The 18,667-nt window shown below is 38.0% G+C and overlaps 1 protein-coding gene across 2 annotated transcripts in view; it reads right to left on the bottom strand.

Annotated features, from left to right (window-relative positions):
* Window positions 1-18,667, bottom strand: part of tyw1 (tRNA-yW synthesizing protein 1 homolog (S. cerevisiae)) — a 50,289-nt gene that overhangs the window by 12,499 nt on the left and 19,123 nt on the right. For both annotated transcript variants that reach the window (XM_047392497.1, XM_047392498.1), the window contains exons 9-14: window positions 16,960-17,012; window positions 16,752-16,870; window positions 11,565-11,674; window positions 10,022-10,199; window positions 8,748-8,883; window positions 4,948-5,058 (exon numbers count right to left, since the gene is read on the bottom strand). In XM_047392497.1, coding sequence (XP_047248453.1) covers window positions 4,948-5,058; window positions 8,748-8,883; window positions 10,022-10,199; window positions 11,565-11,674; window positions 16,752-16,870; window positions 16,960-17,012 — 707 coding nt within the window. The remainder of the gene's footprint in view (window positions 1-4,947; window positions 5,059-8,747; window positions 8,884-10,021; window positions 10,200-11,564; window positions 11,675-16,751; window positions 16,871-16,959; window positions 17,013-18,667) is intronic.

Below are 18,667 nucleotides of genomic sequence, written 5' to 3'. Positions count from 1 at the left end.
GTCTCTAAATGTTCTGGTAGAGATGTGTAGCATGCAACTGCAGCAGAGGTGGTTTTAAAAAGTATCTCATCAGTTGGAGAGAAAGCCACGTATCCTTTTCCTTCCACAGAATTATGCACTACTTAATGTTGAATTATTGCATAAAATGACGAAGAAAAACATTAAAGTTTGGGATCACAACACAAACAAAAGTGGAACAGTTATGGGTGTATCAATACTTGCTTCTGAAAATAATACAGATTTAAATTCTTAAAGTGTGTTTTCATAATTGCACCTCTGCTGTTTACTATGTGTTTATTCAAATACTATGATCATATAGTATTTTATATAATGTATAAAAAGAACAAGTAAAAGTCCCCGTTATCTGATGTACAGAAACACTTCTAAGAAGACCGTTGTCCTGCAGCAGCAGTCTTCCATCAGTCAGCAGTGACAGCTAATTTTAGAGTCAATTATGTGATTGAGCAGCTCTGTCACACTGTCACCAGTCCAATGCGGGATGCACCAATTACTGGGCCCATGATGAAGTCGATCGCCTGCCTGCAGCTCAGGCGGCAAAGGGTTTTTATCTCTTCGCTAACGGACAATATAGAGCTCGTAGGCAGGAGTAGAGTAAGGAAAGGGTCAGAAAGATAAGCGAGAGAAGGAGAAGATAATTAAGTGATGAAAACGATTACAATGAAGATTTATCCTGCCAGCGAGGCAAAGAAAGCTGAAATTATTCTCACATTGCTATTGATACTTTTCCAAATATTCTGAGGTGAAGGGCAGAGCAAAATAAATAAAAGTTAAGCGAACATCTTTATTAAAACAGGGAGATGAGCTGACAAACCATAGATGTAAATTGTGACTGTGTCATAATGTGGGTTTCTGTTGGACCAATATGCGGGGAAGAACTCCTGAGGCTCGAAGTTTGCAGGTAAGACGACACTTTATTACTCATGGCTGGACACGGACAGGGTACCAGGCGTGCACACAAACAACACATAGGGAACCAGCCGGGGAACAAAGCAAACAAACGGGCTTAAATACAAAACTGGACCGCAGGGGGAACCAATATCCCACGTGACCAGACAATCAGGGGAAAACACAGAACAGGTGTGGGCTTGGGGTGCAGGGAGACGGAAAACAAAGGACTAGACCAGGTAAAATAACAAAACACAAACTCAAGAACTCAAAACACAAGCAGGTATGACAGACTGAGTAAACAGTCACATGTAGAACTGTGTAAGCCCTTCAGTCTTACTTTTATACGCCTTTTAAGATTCCTGTATGAGGTCAATTGACCACTTTTACAAAGCTGATAATGTGTCCACCCGACTGCTCCCAGCATTCTCGTCAGCACTGCACTGAATTCAATACAATTAAATGTCAATTTGTTGTAGATCAATACACCTACTGCACAGAACAAAAAAACAACATCGTGGATAACTTGTTCATTCCTCAAGTGTCAATAAAACACAGCAACAAGTTCACATAAACTGAGACTACGCCCTGATGGTACCAAAATAGATTTACAACAAACTGCAATCTGGAATGAAAAGTAGGCAAAAACAGAACCAAAAGGATTAATAAAACGCACCTGATTATGACCATACGAGATGTTGCACAGACAGAAAAAAGAAAGACTTGCTGATGTAACTGTAGCAAAATAATCCAGCATATTCTGACACGAAATTAATGAAAATTTAGACGTGCAGAAAGTCGTCTTTCGTGTGCAGGAGACAATTTAGTTACAGATTAAAATTCTCATCAGCTATTTTCCACGAACTTCTACGTTTGGTACAATATCGAGCGAAAGACACTCAAAAGCGGTAAAAACAAAAGGCTTAGGGGTAATAACGTTACCCAGGGGCACATCAATATGAGGTAGGAAGAAGCTGGAACTGAAGCCACAACATGCCGATTTCTACCCAACGAGTCACAGTCGCTCCAAGACAGCTCATGACTTTCTTCCTTAACGTAGGTTACTACACCTGGAAGCTCCAGACGTTTTTAATACCATCATAACTTCTGATTTAACACTGGTGCTCCTATCTGCTGATGATCCGTATGATAATCAATGCATTTGATTGGGAGTCTGTTTGACCCGTTATCCCAATTCCTGCTGAAAGAATACGGATCTAGTTAGTCTTTCACAACTTCATTTTATTTTGGCCTAGTTTCTGTTAAATAATACTGCCGTTTCATTTACATGTGCTGCTGCTCCTTTTATGTTGTTTCACTGGTTTTTAAGACTGGTGAGGACCAAATTATTTTTATTAAGATGTAAAAACTTTGACATGAAAAGTGGATTTTCTTTAACTGAAAAAAACTGAGGTTAGTTGGAAGTGAAAGAAATATGTGAAATCTTTCAGTTAATGAAACCAAAATGTTCTCCAAATGTGAGAAAAACAAGTCGTTTGTGAGGGTAGGTAATTTGAGGTTTTTATTGACGTGAACCTGCTGGTAAAACAATGGACCTTAAAAAATACTATTAACACTCTAATGAGCAGCAATATTTCATCACACAACATGTGTGTTATGATGCAAGTTCATATTCAGGACTGATACAGCAATATAGCCTCATTTCAACAAATTACCCCACATGAGGCAGCAAAACGTTTCGTTCCAACTGGTGGAAACTTCCACACTGATGTAGAAAGCTCATGTAGCAAGAGATGCATATCTGACTGGAGACATCAAAAGGTCCTTATAAGAACAAAGTCTTGTCTGCTAGGGCAACACAGCCTAGAGTAAACTGATGTAATAACAGCCCTGCAATTAATCCTCCTAACTGCTCTGCATATCGCAGCCAGTTCCTCGATGAGAACACACTCGAGGAAAACAAAGATAACAGTTTGATCTTGTAGCTTTATGCTGGCACCATGCTGGCAGGCCAGACAGGCTTGAAAACAGCCAAAAGTACAGCTTAACAGAAAGAGAAGCATCTTTTCAAATATTAAACAAAGCTTCTTGCTTCCTGTTACAACACAAGCCCTGACTTTGTTGTTTTTATTATTCCATTCAGTCTTTCCACGTGAAATTTTAATTGGACTGAAACATTGAGACAATTCATTGCTTTGTAAGTGTGCAAACCTCACATTGTAAATCACTGGCATCGCTGCACGTTGCTCTATAAATCTTACATATCATTTTCTGCTTTTGGTTCAATTCACCAGCATCCTGTGGGGTTAATGAAAATCACCACCCTGAGGAGAATATCAAGCAATGAAACTCTATTGTCAGGTGGCCCAAATGTGCTCTAAATTAGAGAATGTGGGAAGTTATTCTTGTGTTGCGCTCTGTGGGGGAACAGCTGTTTTATGAATACTAATTTTGGCTCTGGGAAGACTTTGATTTGTTCTTTTGCATTTTATAGCCAGTTGGTTGAGAATGAAGGGTGCATGAATCGGTGAGCAGTGTTTGAAGCGTTCCTTGACGCTTGTATTCATGAACGAAGGGATGAGCTCTCCAAAATCACCTCTTAAAATGAGGTACAACTGAATCTCCACTCTGGTTAAAGTGGAAGATCTTGGCTCGACGAGGGACTATTGGTCTAAGAAATGAATTATAAATGACCAGAATGATCAATGTTCTTTTTAAAAAGAAGACAGTTCAACACACTGAACTTCAGACAGCAAAGCATTCATTCTTTGGGTGCAACTAAACTCACCCCAAGTTGCTTGTTTCTTATAATAAAGGTCCATCTCCTCGCAGAAAAACAGAACAAACCTTTTCTTCTGATTATTCTTGTATTTTGGCTGAGATCAAACCTTGATTTTCTGAATAACAAACCCAATCTGGGTGCTCGTTTGTTGCCATGACAACCATGATCAAACTATCACCAGGTGACACTTCTGGCTGTATTATTACAATGTTTGCCGACTGGCCACAATAAGCTCAGCAGGGTACACACCCCACTCCTCAAATGACTTGCCACAATTAAATGCTCCAAAAAAACGTTTTATTTTTATTGTAATATTTTCGGATGGCATCCCAGATTCCCCCATCTGAACCTGCAGAACTATAGATCGGTGAGTTGGAGCACGAACGTGGAAATTCAGTTGTTTCGTAGGCAATAAACTGAAGCAAAGACAAAGAAGGAGTTATTTTCTTTCTAAAGCCTCACAGTAAAGAGTTGAAAATGAATTAAACAAATATTTTTATGTGGTTTAATTTTTATCTTACATAAAGGATAGATAAAATATTTATTTTACATGTACTATTTTTAGTTTAATTAGCTTTTTTTTTTGTCGGTAAATTGTTGCATTTTGTTTTGTGATAAATTAAACCTGAAATACAATGCTAATTAATGGCAAAGGTTAGTGCAGGGATTTAGATAAAGTGGAGAAGACGGAGCATCTTCCACACTGTACACTGTAACCAGTGTAACTGAACAATAAAATGCTACATGATATAGTGATAACTAAAATGTCACATTTTCTACCTGGAAATAATTTTCTTTTAGAGAACTGTCAAAAAATTACAAATGTGCACGTTCTTGTATTTCACTCTGGGTCTGATAATGTCAGTTTTCCCACGAAAAGATCCACTTTACATCCGACTTCAGTAAATAAAGATTTCAAATCAGATAAAAGTGTAGCAACACTGATTAAAACCACATTTTTAAGATGAATGCATACGTTCAGCTTGTTTCATAATCCAGAAAGGTAATAATTTAAGATAATTCTAAATAAGTTTTCAATCAAAGTACTTGCTTTTAAATTAATTCATGTGCGTACCTCATTCCCCAAGGTTACATTAACACTGTCTTACATCTCCTACACTTTGTTAGATCAAACTGTATTGAATACGCTCCGAATCAATCAAACTGTCCCTGTCAGTGTGAACAAGCCCTTCTGGCTTCAGTTGTTTGTTTAATGCAAATAACCATCAAAGCTAAGCATACATAATTAGAAATGCTGGAGAAAAGTGTAAGAATAAAACGATATTTCTAAGGCTTACCTTAACCTCGATAAAGTCGGGTTGTCCCAGAGCGATGAGCTCCGAGTAGGCCTGCAGCTCCTCCACATTCCAGGCTTTCACCAGCGTCAGTCTGTAAACTGTCCTCTGTCTCTGGATGGGGATATAAAGGGTTGTTAAAATTACAACCTATTGTTTAGTGTGTGTTTAATCTGAGAAAATGAGCAAGTGGAGGACAAGTGCTTAAAAACCAGCATTTAAAACAGATGAGCAGCATCTGAAGGTCCTAGCAAAGGAATCAGGATCCTTCAGATGAGCGTCTAAGCATGGCGCGTTTTCATCTAGAAGCTTTAGAAATCATCTAGTTGGTTTTAAAATACTACTTCTGCCAATGAAGCTGTGCTATTCTGTCTATTTGCTATAGATTCTAGTAAAGTTCCTATGGATCCTATTTAAAATCTGTATTTGCACATTTGTCCTGCATATCAACAATGGTTCATCCTTGAGTTTAAGAATTTTTGGGGGTGTAAATAAAAAATAAAAAAAACAACATAAGTCTGAAAATTGACAAGGACTGGACTGGAATAAGCAGAAATAATCCAAAGTAAAACCTTCATAGTCTGATAGAATAGATTTATTGATGAAGAGATCTAGAAGCAAACTATAGAGAAAGAAGAAATGACTCAAGACTTGCACTGTAGTGTTTATACTGAACTTAAAATATTTGATTTGAACGTTTGCAGTTTTGCAAGATGCAGCAGTTATTACTCATAAATTGTACAAAATTATTCAGTTACATACTAGTAAATACAAACATCAAAAATCCAGGATATCACTCAGGTAAGCTCTGCTGTACAATCACCAAGGAGAAGAATGGTCTGGTGATTTGTTTTAAACGTAATAAATAAAGGAGATGAAAAGTCCACGCACTGACTTCAAACCATAAGTAGCAGGTAGCGCATACGTGATAACATGATGGAGAGGATAATAAGCAAAAAAAGATGAATATAAGACGATGGACACATGATGGTGAGAATACATTTTCATAGAAATGGTTAATCCAAAGGAAAATAAATCGCTGATGCCTCTCAGTGGTCTCTGCTCACGTCTTTGTTACCCACCGATATAAACCACAATGGGAGGAAAGACTGCAACTTTCCCTTCATTTCCTTCCAGTTTCTACTTTGCACTGGAAGGTTATCTGTAATATTAAGTACTTTCCGCCCAGTAGAGAACAGGATAATTGGCCAGTAGCAGCAGGGAGGTGAGATATTTCAAGCTGCCTCGAATCCAAATCTGACATGGAGGCACAACTCTGACGATTCCCAAATCAATGGCAGGAGGCCAGGTGGAGTAAAGCAGACAGGCTGTCAAACACGAAGCAGAGAGGGAGAAGTAGAGGGAACGATGGAGCAAAATGAAAAAAAAGAAAAATGTGGGCTTTAGATGAATTATTATTGGATATTTGTTTGTGGAAGTTGAAACAAGATTAATCTACTCGCGTTATTACATTATTCCCAAATGAGCACATTTCTTTATAGTTGTTTTGGTTTTCCTGCTTTTCTTATTTCACATTGTCTGCTGAATTATGGTTGCATTAATTTTAACAGGTACAGAAGCTGATTACAATTCACCACATTTTGCATAAATGACTCAAATATAATCCACATGCCACAGTCTTCTTTCTGCAGATGGATTAAATTAGCTTCGGCTAATTACATCAAGTAATAGACTGCTCCTACCTAGTCACTGCTCCTAACAATGAATGGTTAGATAATCCAAGCAAATAATTATAACTCACTGATATAACAATGCATCTCACTCACAAGATGAGATGCTACACAAATGCAGGGTTTTAGAGTAGAATAAAATAGATTAAAATAATCCTTTTTGTGCCTCAGTTGGGAAATTCTAGATTTTCCTAATTTAGTCCCATTCAGTTTTTAATAAAGTGAAAGTTTCACAACGGTGTAAAGAATCTCTGTTTATGCATAATTATCCAGTTTATGTTTAATCAGTATTTTAGATTTTGAACTAGAGACAATATGCACCAACTGATCCTTCCAGGTTCCAGCACCAACTCTGAGTAAACGCTGGAAGCAATTTGTGCTAATAAAAACATTTTATATTATTGTTCTATTATTTAATTGTTTCAGTCTATGATCTAAATTAATTACAACAGTAAGTGAGGAGGCCTTTGGTGAATTAATCCCATCATTCTGTTACCTTTAAAAGGCATTTGAACTTTGGATTGCTTGATTTATTAAGAATCAATTAAGTCCTGTTCTTTAACAAGAACCCCTGTACTTACCTCTTGTGTCAAGTTTTATGTAGTAATACAGTAAAAACAATAAGAGCGTGGATAGGAGTGATTCTTAGCATTTATAATTTTGATAACTTGCATTTACAATTAAGTCTGAAAGCAGGAGGAAATTTCTGAAATTCACACTTAACACTAAAATTCCACTTTGAGAAACTGGATTAATACGTGCCCAGAAATGACAGTAAGCGATTACAGTGAGATAATAACATGGAAACCCATTTAAAATATTAATGCAAGTGATTTCCATATGAGAATTAGATCTGCCTGTAATTATAGCCTCAAAAACAGCATTGTTTAGCAGATGATAATCTAATCATTCAGTACAATCAAATTACTAAAGGTACATAATTAAATAGACTTAGTCAAGGCTAATATATGAAGAGATTCTGAACTCAATGCACACAAAAGCAAAAACAAGCTTCTTTTTAGAGCTAAACCATACAGAGAGGGTCTGTTTATTAAAATGTAGAAGTGCTTTATATTCTGATCATAAAAAAGATTTCTGTTATTTGACACAGTGGAAACTAACTTTCATCAATACAAGAAAAATGCCCCAAGAAACACTGAAATATTGTTTGTGTGAGTTAAGATAAATGGGGAAAATCAATCAGAAGAAACAGTGAGAAAAAGGAATGTAGGACGAATATTTTTCTGCATTTTAATTTGGCTTCTAACTGCAGCTAGCACAGGGGAACTTTTCACTCTGTCACCTTCTCCAGACAAAGATTCAAGTTATTTACAAGCATTTACAAGGTACAATTTTATGCTTTTCAAGCATCTCTATATGTTAGTAAATGTTCGTAAACAGCCCATTCCTGCTCAGTATAAAGATGCCAGTTCCTCATCGCACAAAATATGAATTTTATTCTGGTATATTATCTTCAAAAGGATGGAAAACTGAAGGCAGACAAATATCTAAAAAGTGCCAAACGGTATAAAAACTGTAGATATAATTCAAGAAATTACCAAATTTTTTTACACGTTAGCGCTGTTCATTGACTAAGGCAGCCTTTCAGCCTCTTAAAGCTCCTTAAATAAAATGTATAAATACTCTAAATGCCAAACAGGCATAAATTCAGAGGAGCATCAAAGATTGAATGTTTGCAATTTTCTTTATCTAAAAAACTAAATTAATAAACAGCTTCATCACGAAAGCACTGCAGTTAACTTTAAGATTCATATCAACTAATTATGACCCTTAACCTTCAACAAATGGGAATTATTGCAAACCACACATTACTTAGAAGAGGAAATATGTGAAAACCCATCTTTTGCATTTTTCTGTTACAGAAACACAAAAGGTTCCTGTGTCTGGATTAGAATAGAAAATAATAAAGTTCATTATGAATTTGTGGCAAATATTTTTACAGTGGACAGACTCATGCACGCATGGAGCTAATGTGAATGTTGGAGGACTCTGACTCATTTGGGACTGACACAATAAAATAAAGTTATTCAAAGATGGGCCCAACAGAAACGTTTGAGAACCACTGGTTTAAACCAAATAAGCAGAACTTACCTTCTCTCCCAAAGCCCTGAGGCTGTCGAGGAATCGAGGCCAGAAGTCCTTGAAAAGTGGCCGGTCAATCTTCTTCAGACTATCCTTGGTGCTGGCATCCACACTGACGTACAACTGAGTGACTGGCACCAGGTTCCTGGAAAAACAAGAAGAACGTATGAGGAGGACGTTCGGCTGAAGATACTTTTCAAGGCTTTAGGGGGTCAAATAATTAACTGGACACTTGAATATATAAAGTGCAGCTCTAAAAACTTGAATACCATGAAAATGTTCTAGATATTTAGTTCCCCATTTCTGAAAGTCAACCTCAAATATTATATAGATTCAATACACTTAGACAAGGATGACAGTAAAAAGGTGAATATTTCCGCCTTCTTAAAGAGACAGAAACAGCTCATCTTCATCCTGGTAGCTCAGCTGCTGCTGACTGGTATCCTTGCCTTCACCTTGAAGGATAAGTCTGTGATAAGTGAGCCGCTGGCGGGTGTGGTATGTCTCGACAACCTTAAACCTGGAGGTTTAAAGATGCAGAGCATTGCAATAATCCATCTGAACGCCTCAGAATGTCTGTTGCTTCACATTCTGAGAACCTCTGAAATGTTTGAGCACAGAAGGTTTTCTAAGACAAATGTCCAGCTCCATCAAAAATCAGACTTGTACTTCATGTTGTATTTTGTGAGGAGCACATTATATACTTCCTAAATATATATCCGCATCATGTTTTGGATCAGAAAGGAGTTTGTGAGGTGAAAAAAGTTCTTCAAGCATGTTAATTAATTTCAAAATCTGCAAATGTTCTGAAAGTGTGAAGGGGACAGCTTTCTGCTAGGCTGCCTGTGTCTGGCCCCAACTACCTGTTCTCCTCCCTACTATCTTCTCTGTCTTCTCCATGCACCTTGGAAGCTGTTCCAGCCACTCAAACTAAAAACTTTTTAACACCTCTAGCTTATTTATGTATCGCTGCCATGCAGACTATTTCAAAGCTTTTTGTCTGTTATGAAACTTGTTCTCTGCTGAGTCTCTGTTATGACTAGCTAAACCAATAGTTATTTCTTTACGTTTAGAAACTAAAATAGAAAACAATGTTAAAGAAACTTTAAGAAAGCCTTAAAAATCCTTCTCAGATTACAGGAATGTTTGGCTTCTTAGAAGAAAATTTAAAGAAACAAGGGATGATTCAAGACTTTTGATCAGTGCTTCACTTCTTTATAATAGTCAAACATAGAAATAAGAAATACCCTTACCAACACATTGAGTATATTTATGTTACCCACCTGATTTCCTCTGGGAATTGTGCATTTGTGACCAGGAAACTAGAGATCCTATTAGAGTGAAGGAGGCGAAGAAATGTGTTGATTTCCGGATACATGATTGGCTCGCCCACCAAGGACAGGGCACAGTGCTTGACGGACAAACCCTCCTCATACCGCTCAGGTTTCACTCCAGGGACACCTGGAAGAAAAGATGTCAGGCGGTGAGGAGACCGTACTGTTGAAGGTCAAAGAGCTCAACTTAGTCAATGACTAAGTGATAAACCGAGGAGTTACAGGTAGAGCTATAAATCAACATTTTCAAACAGTTGGGCCACATGACAGCTTGTATCTGACAGAATAGAATAGAATAGAATAGATTATAATTTGGACTGCTGGAGTAACCCATCCAGAGCCCCAACTTTAATCTGGTATTGAATTTGTGGAGTGACCTGTTAAAGATTAGGGTCATGGCAAGGAGGCCTTCAAAATGTTGATAACATTTTCGCTGATTACTGAGAGGGGTATAAACAATATATAACGTGAATTTAACTCAATGAATTATTAGATTTTGTTTTCCTCTAATAGTTTATTATCTTTTGACAGATGCCTGTCTCTTTTCTGATCAGATAGCTTATTCTTGGTTATATGAACTTTATTTTCTATACAAATCTAACAGGGTATGACTAATTTTGTGCTTCACTTTACATAAAAAATGGAAAGGACAACAAGGAGACTATTGCTGGAAGCCTGCATGATGATATAGTCAGGTTATAATGTTCTGAACAGCACACACAAATAATCATGGATGCTTAAAGCTCAAAATAAAAAGCATTTATCAATTATATGTTGCAGATTTTAAACTAAGAATTTGTCTTTCAATACATTTAGAGAGTTTCAATGGGGATTTTCCTTGGTGGTGAAGGTTTTTTAAACCTTTAAATCCAAAACAAATTAGATCATGTTTGCTCTCATATAAATATAAAAACTACTCTCCACCTCTTATTGAAAATCTGTTCAGATTATACTCGGCCAAACACCAGCTGCTTTCAGCCAAACTGGGAGCTGCCAGAGAAGAACTTTTGAAACGCTGGTAGCAAAAGTAGTAAAGGTCGAGCTCAAAAACCCAATGAAGCATTTATATTTCTTGTCATTTCTTATCAAAAAAGGTCAAAATAGGCATCTATGATCTCAGTATAGCAACAACTGTAAAGCACCAAGCAAACAGACAGAAAAAATGTAAGTGAAGAGTGGAAGTGCCAGATGGGGAAAATAAACTGCATTTGTGTGTGTGTGTGTGTGTTGGGAACATAGTTGAAAAGTGATTTATGAGGTACTATAGCAATGGTGCGACGAAACAGCGGGCATAACAACCGCATTTTAATCTTCACTCTGCTTCATTACACTCAAGGTTACAAGAGGTCGTGAGCAGTAAACTGAAGACTGCAAGGACGCAAAGTGTGCATGATGACGGACACTGTGTGTAAACCATAGGGAGAGAGCCTTTTAATGAAGTCCAAACAGAGTTATACTTAAAGTCCAACCCAGAACCTCCTCAAACACTCACCTCTGAACTGCCGTATCATGTTCTGGTGCTTTTCCAGGGCGTCCTGCAGGATTTCCTCTGCAGGGTCCATTTTCCAGCGCCACTCTGTGCCCACAGGGTTGGTGTGATGTCTGTTAGTGATGTATAAAACAGGAGTTGATAAGAACCCTTTGGGTTTAAATAAAATGCACATCCTCAAAGTTAATACCACTGGAAGGCATTGACCAAACAAGGTGAGATCCTTCCATGTTCCCATGTTAGAAATCAGGGCCTATGGTGAAAAGAATGAGCAGATAATGAAGGTGAAGTGCAGGATAATAGCTTTATGCATTAAGAAGTGAAAAAGCTTTCCAGCACATAGTCTTTCCAACAACCTCCCTTGGAGAAGCCCTGAAGCTGCTCCTGGACTTTGTTTAATGGATGTTTTCATACCTGCTGTTACATATACTTTGCTTATCTTATAGAAAATATTTTTTTAAGTCAACCTATTGTTTTTAATGTTTTTTAAGATATTTGACTATTATTTTAGCTCCATGTATTTAATATATTATACAGTAACAAAGAATCCAAGTACAACCCATTATTTAACGGCTGGTGGTACCACCTTTTCGCAACAATCTGAAGTACTGTTTCTCTCTGACTCATACACCGTTGTGGCTGAACTTTGGTCCACTCTTTTTTCCAAATTGCTTCAGTTCATTCAAGTTTGCACCCGGGTGTTTCTGCACAGCTTTTAAGGTCCCACCACAGCCTTTTAATCAGGCTGATAAACAAGGTTGACCACAAGGTGCCTAGATACTGTGATTGCAGAACAGACCCAGATCATCAACCCTCCCACACTGTGCTTGACAGTTGGTAGGAGGCATCTGTCCACTTTGGTCTAATGTGTCCAAAGAACATTGTTCCAGATGATTCATTTAGATGCAGCTTTGCAAACCTAGGTTGCAATACCATGCTGTTTCCTGGCCCCCTGTCCTAACAAGCCATTCTTGTTTAGTAATATATGGAATGATGGGCTTTTCATTTTTTTTAGAAAACGCCTTATAGTCCCCCGCCCTGATTGATGGGCTGCAACAGTTGCTTCTATAAGGTGACTGCTGTTGACTTTCCAGCACTGTGTATGCCTCAGATCACAACAACTACCGAAACTCCTCCATTTGTAGAGATAGTCACAATGATGAAGATCAGCTGTAACAATGATGCTTTGCGACGTCTTAGAGACTACCAAGAGACATCAGGCTATGATTGATGTCTACAATCAATCATACAAGGCCTGAATGATGCAGCAGAAGAAAAGTAATAAATGGATGAAGGCAATTGTAAAACAACTTTTTAAATACCAATAATTTACATGGTAGTGTCAAATCCTATTAACTAGCTAGAGAAACAACAAAATTCAAACCCAGTGTTTCTTTTTAGTCTTATTTATGTCAAACTTACAATCAATGGAAAAAAAAAAATGTCTTTATTTAAAGAACGATTCTTCTTTAAACCTGTGAACACAAAAGAAAATCGTGCTTCAGCACAGCTGGGAAGCATGGAGGGGTAGAGAGGAGGTTAAGTACTCACTACCTTGTTTAACTCCCAACTGTGTGTATAAAAGTAAAGTGTTCACCTTCCCAATGACTGTAGGGTGAGGAAGAGTTTGATAGTGTTCATAAAATGCAGCATGTGACAAAAATCTGAACATAAACGTAGGAAAAACGTCCATCTACAAGCTACATTTTTAAATGTTCTTCAACACTGGTGGCATGAATTATAAGCATGCTGCTTTCTCTGCAGAAATCCATAGTAGGATACGCATTACGGTTTTACTTTATATTCCAGTTTCTTGGACAGCTTTAAGCCTGAACAAACAAACAAACAAACCAACGTTGGTATATTTTAAATGCAAAGTTAAGCTGGGTAAACCAACCAGTGTCAATACAGGTCCTTCTCAAAATATTAGCATATTGTGATAAAGTTCATTATTTTCCATAATGTCATGATGAAAATTTAACATTCATATATTTTAGATTCATTGCACACTAACTGAAATATTTCAGGTCTTTTATTGTCTTAATACGGATGATTTTGGCATACAGTTCATGAAAACCCAAAATTCCTATCTCACAAAATTAGCATATCATTAAAAGGGTCTCTAAACGAGCTATGAACCTAATCATCTGAATCAACGAGTTAACTCTAAACACCTGCAAAAGATTCCTGAGGCCTTTAAAACTCCCAGCCTGGTTCATCACTCAAAACCCCAATCATGGGTAAGACTGCCGACCTGACTGCTGTCCAGAAGGCCACTATTGACACCCTCAAGCAAGAGGGTAAGACACAGAAATAAATTTCTGAACAAATAGGCTGTTCCCAGAGTGCTGTATCAAGGCACCTCAGTGGGAAGTCTGTGGGAAGAAAACGTGTGTCAGAAAACGCTGCACAACGAGAAGAGGTGACCGGACCCTGAGGAAGATTGTGGAGAAGGGCCGATTCCAGACCTTGGGGGACCTGCGGAAGCAGTGGACTGAGTCTGGAGTAGAAACATCCAGAGCCACCGTGCACAGGCGTGTGCAGGAAATGGGCTACAGGTGCCGCATTCCCCAGGTCAAGCCACTTTTGAACCAGAAACAGCGGCAGAAGCGCCTGACCTGGGCTACAGAGAAGTAGCACTGGACTGTTGCTCAGTGGTCCAAAGTACTTTTTTCGGATGAAAGCAAATTCTGCATGTCATTTGGAAATCAAGGTGCCAGAGTCTGGAGGAAGACTGGGGAGAAGGAAATGCCAAAATGCCAGAAGTCCAGTGTCAAGGACCCACAGTCAGTGATGGTCTGGGGTGCCGTGTCAGCTGCTGGTGTTGGTCCACTGTGTTTTATCAAGGGCAGGGTCAATGCAGCTAGCTATCAGGAGATTTTGGAGCACTTCATGCTTCCATCTGCTGAAAAGCTTTATGGAGATGAAGATTTCATTTGTCAGCACGACCTGGCACCTGCTCACAGTGCCAAAACCACTGGTAAATGGTTTACTGACCATGGTATCACTGTGCTCAATTGGCCTGCCAACTCTCCTGACCTGAACCCCATAGAGAATCTGTGGGATATTGTGAAGAGAACGTTGAGAGACTCAAGACCCAACACTCTGGATGAGCTAAAGGCCGCTATCGAAGCATCCTGGGCCTCCATAAGACCTCAGCAGTGCCACAGACTGATTGCCTCCATGCCACGCCGCATTGAAGCAGTCATTTCTGCAAAAGGATTCCCGACCAAGTATTGAGTGCATAACTGTACATGATTATTTGAAGGTTGACGTTTTTTGTATTAAAAACACTTTTCTTTTATTGGTCGGATGAAATATGCTAATTTTGTGAGATAGGAATTTTGGGTTTTCATGAGCTGTATGCCAAAATCATCCGTATTAAGACAATAAAAGACCTGAAATATTTCAGTTAGTGTGCAATGAATCTAAAATATATGAATGTTAAATTTTCATCATTACATTATGGAAAATAAGGAACTTTATCACAATATGCTAATATTTTGAGAAGGACCTGTATAATACTCAAACTCCTGTTATGACCTGTGGTGACTCCTGTTAGAAGTACTGAATATGTTTCCTCAGCTTGGTAAACAGTACATTCTTATCTTACCTCTTGGTGATGGAAGAATCTTCTAGTGTACAAAATGCTGAAAGCCTTGGTCACCAGTGGATAACTCAGAGATCTCATAAAGTAATCCGTAACTGAAGTGTGAACTGTTATTCTTTTATTCTTAAGCAGAGATCTGTATTATGTTGATTCTAATGTGTTTTACTTTATTCAAGTATTTAGATGTTTGACCTTTTAACTTTTAAATTGGGATGGTGTGCCTTCCTTGGTGGAGGTCTTCCTTGGAAAAGCAAATGAAAATACCAAAGGATTTCCAGGTTAAATAAATACTATTAGAGAAATACTTTTTATAAGCAACAGAAAGGTTGTCTAATTTAAACAGATTACAACAGCACAGTCAAGAGTCGTCTATTCTAAGTACAAACATCAAGTCCGGTGATATTACTACCAGCAATCAAATACCAGCTGTTATGACAGCAAAGAGAGGGCCAGAGCAGCTATGCATATGTGCCCTGAAATAGCTTGTTTCCTGTCATCCCACATAACATCCTTCAGAGAGACTGGCGGATGTGTGGTGACGGGCACGTAGTTTCGCCACTGCAAGTTCTCAAGGCGACCTTTCAGAGCTCAACAGAGTCGCTGTTTGAAATGGAACTCGAGGAGAGTAAAACCTCAGCTCTACAGCCAGCGCCAGAATGAATCAGTGTTCACATTTAGACTCAAGACAAGTGATTTGTATGTAAATAATTTCATTCACCAACAGGCAGTAGTCTTAAGAAGATGTGTGTATTTGTTTAGACAAAGCATGCAACTACTAGTTGTGACATATAAAACATGAAGAAAGCACAAACAGTGTTGGAAGGGTAATAGTCATTATAATCATTGTTTCTATATTTCTTTTTTTAAATCTGAATAGCAAAAACAGTGAAAAAGAACCATCCCAGAGCAAAGATAGTTAAAAAACAGTGAGTCACAATATTTTGCAGCAATACTGATTAATTATAGTTTTATTGTATCCTCAATTTTCCCTAAAATCAGGATTTCTTCATATTTTCACAGTCTAGTATCCACACTTTTCAAGATTTTCCAGTTCACTGAGAATCTACTGCAGTGATTCCATTGAGGAAGGGATGAGAGGGGAGGGATGAGAGGAAGGAGAGGAAAGAAAGAAAGAAAGAAAGAAAAAAAGAAAGAAAAAAAGAAAGAAAGAAAGAAAGAAAAAAAGAAAAAAAAAAAAAAAAAAAGAGGAAGAAAGGAAGGAAGGAAGGAAGGAAGAAAGGAAGTTTTAGAGAATGGGAAAAGCAGTGTTTGGAAATTCTAATATTTTTCCATCTTTTATTTTCTCTTTCCTTGATTTTCCAGGCTGTGAAGAAGCTTGAATTTCTGTTGCTCATACATCAACAGGAAGTAATACTGATATAACAAACATGAAAATCCTGGCCAATGATTCTGATCTAATTTGAAATTTCTGATGAATAAACTCAGTTTGCATGTGGTCAGCAGTTAAACAAGATGTTAGATATCTGTGCTAACATGGACGGCACCTCAATTATTAAACTTAAAATAAAACAAGCAAACAGGTCATATTTAGCCTGCTGTATATATTGTTTGTTACATACCTCCAGCAGAAGACACACTTGTTTGCACAGGCCAAGCTGGGGGTAGTCTCCATGCAGCGATGGGACTCAATACCATAGAACGTGTGCTTGTAACAACCTCCTCTCCCTCGTAACATCGACTTAAAACACAGCAAGAAAACGGACCTTTAACTGTGATTCATCCATCAGGTTTTCTTGCTGAGTTGGTAAAAATGTCAAATTATTTTACCTTGGTCCATCGGCAAAGCTTCACTCCAGAGTGACTTCCAATTAATTTATATCCTGAAAGAGACAAAGTAAGAACATGTTTGCTGCATGACGAATTAGACTTTCATATACCACAACATAGTGTAAACTTAGCAAACTGAAACTACACCTTACAGTATTTAACTTTGTCAGTAAGTATGTTTAAAATCACTCGAAAGCAAAGTGTAACTGCTGGTTAGGAGCATAGAATCAGTATATAGCACAGAGTAGGAGTTGGGTGCAAAATCTAGTTTGTCGATGCTTTGAGATGTGAACACAAACGGTTCTGAATCGATAAAAACCTAAAAATTGGAGTATCTTAATTTTAACTGATGACCTAATTTTAAGGAATGGAAAAAAGCAGAACTCGGAAGTGGGCAAATGCAGCACCCAGACAGTTTGTGGTGAACACATAACAAGATCACATGCAATGCATCCTGGACCCTCTGTAGGAAGGAGAAAATGACTTGGACGAGATTCACTGTATGTAGGTTGTGTACAACTGTAAGTGAATATTACGAGGGAACATACTACACGGTTGCACCTAAAGGCGGAAGTAAAAAAAAAAAAGCTGATCGTACCCTGCCGCCCTCATCCAGGGGACCATCCAACAAGCGATATCAAAGCTCACCCATACCAAGGGAAACGCTGGTTACAAAGTTCATTGCACCTTTTACTGCAAGTGATTTCATCATCGAGAGTTGTTAAGAACCAGGCTTTTCTTTGTATGATCATCCCACCTCAAAGACATTTCAGAGTAAGCTTCATTCGCCAAGTTTGTGCTCACAAACAAGGAATCTGACTTTGTTTCCACTTTGCTCTCAATGAAAACATTTAAGATATAAATATATGAAAAAATATATTAAAGTTTATTCTTTCTTGTAAATATGTATATATGCAGTGATTTACCAAAAAAAAAAAAAGACAAGGCTGAGTTACTGCAAATATGCATGGTATTGTTTTTGCAAATAGTGCTCTGGAGCGCCGACCTGAAGGTATAAGTCTAAAAGGTTTGTGTCCAGGATGTGCGGGGTCTGCAACAATGTTAGCTTCCCTTTTCCTGTACAAGTTTAGTACAAGTTTCACTGAAACAGCTAATCCCACTCACTACAAGACCTAAACAAGGTGAGAGCATCACAAGCAGGTAAATTTGCTCTAACATCTAATGCATGGACAGCCTTTATCTTATGGGGGGGCTGTATGGTCCTGTGTGTGTGTGTGTGTGTGTGTGTATGAGAGAGGTTCCTAAATAATCGTCTTCTAATTGCATCGCAGCTTTTTGAATCCAATTTAAATGATGAATAGCCTGAAGAGTCCTGCTCCCATTACAGAGAGCATTATTAAATACTCCTTTACTTTCCTCCTTTATAATCGTTGCCTTTAAACCTCTTTCTGTGAACCGACACATTTGCAGGAGTCAATTTCAGGACCTTTGTTCTTTCTATTCTGCTCACTGGGATCTGTCATAGAGATTTTACCTCTTTATCCCATAATGTGCTGAAGAAACACCAGAAACTGCAAATGGCAGAGCCTCTTTAAGACGGGCTTTCTGACCATCTAGTAATTTAAAGACGTTTGGCAGGGGGTGGCTTCATTCATGCTGAAGACTTTTGGAATTTAAACGGGTTTCAGCTGCTGATAAACCCAGAAATACATGCATAGGTAATTGAAAGAACAGCAGGGAATTTGTA

The sequence above is a fragment of the Girardinichthys multiradiatus genome, chromosome 18, assembly GCF_021462225.1.
Source record: "Girardinichthys multiradiatus isolate DD_20200921_A chromosome 18, DD_fGirMul_XY1, whole genome shotgun sequence".
Taxonomy (NCBI): domain Eukaryota; kingdom Metazoa; phylum Chordata; class Actinopteri; order Cyprinodontiformes; family Goodeidae; genus Girardinichthys; species Girardinichthys multiradiatus.
Note: the sequence above shows the minus strand (reverse complement) of the source record. Positions and strands in the feature narration are given on the sequence as shown.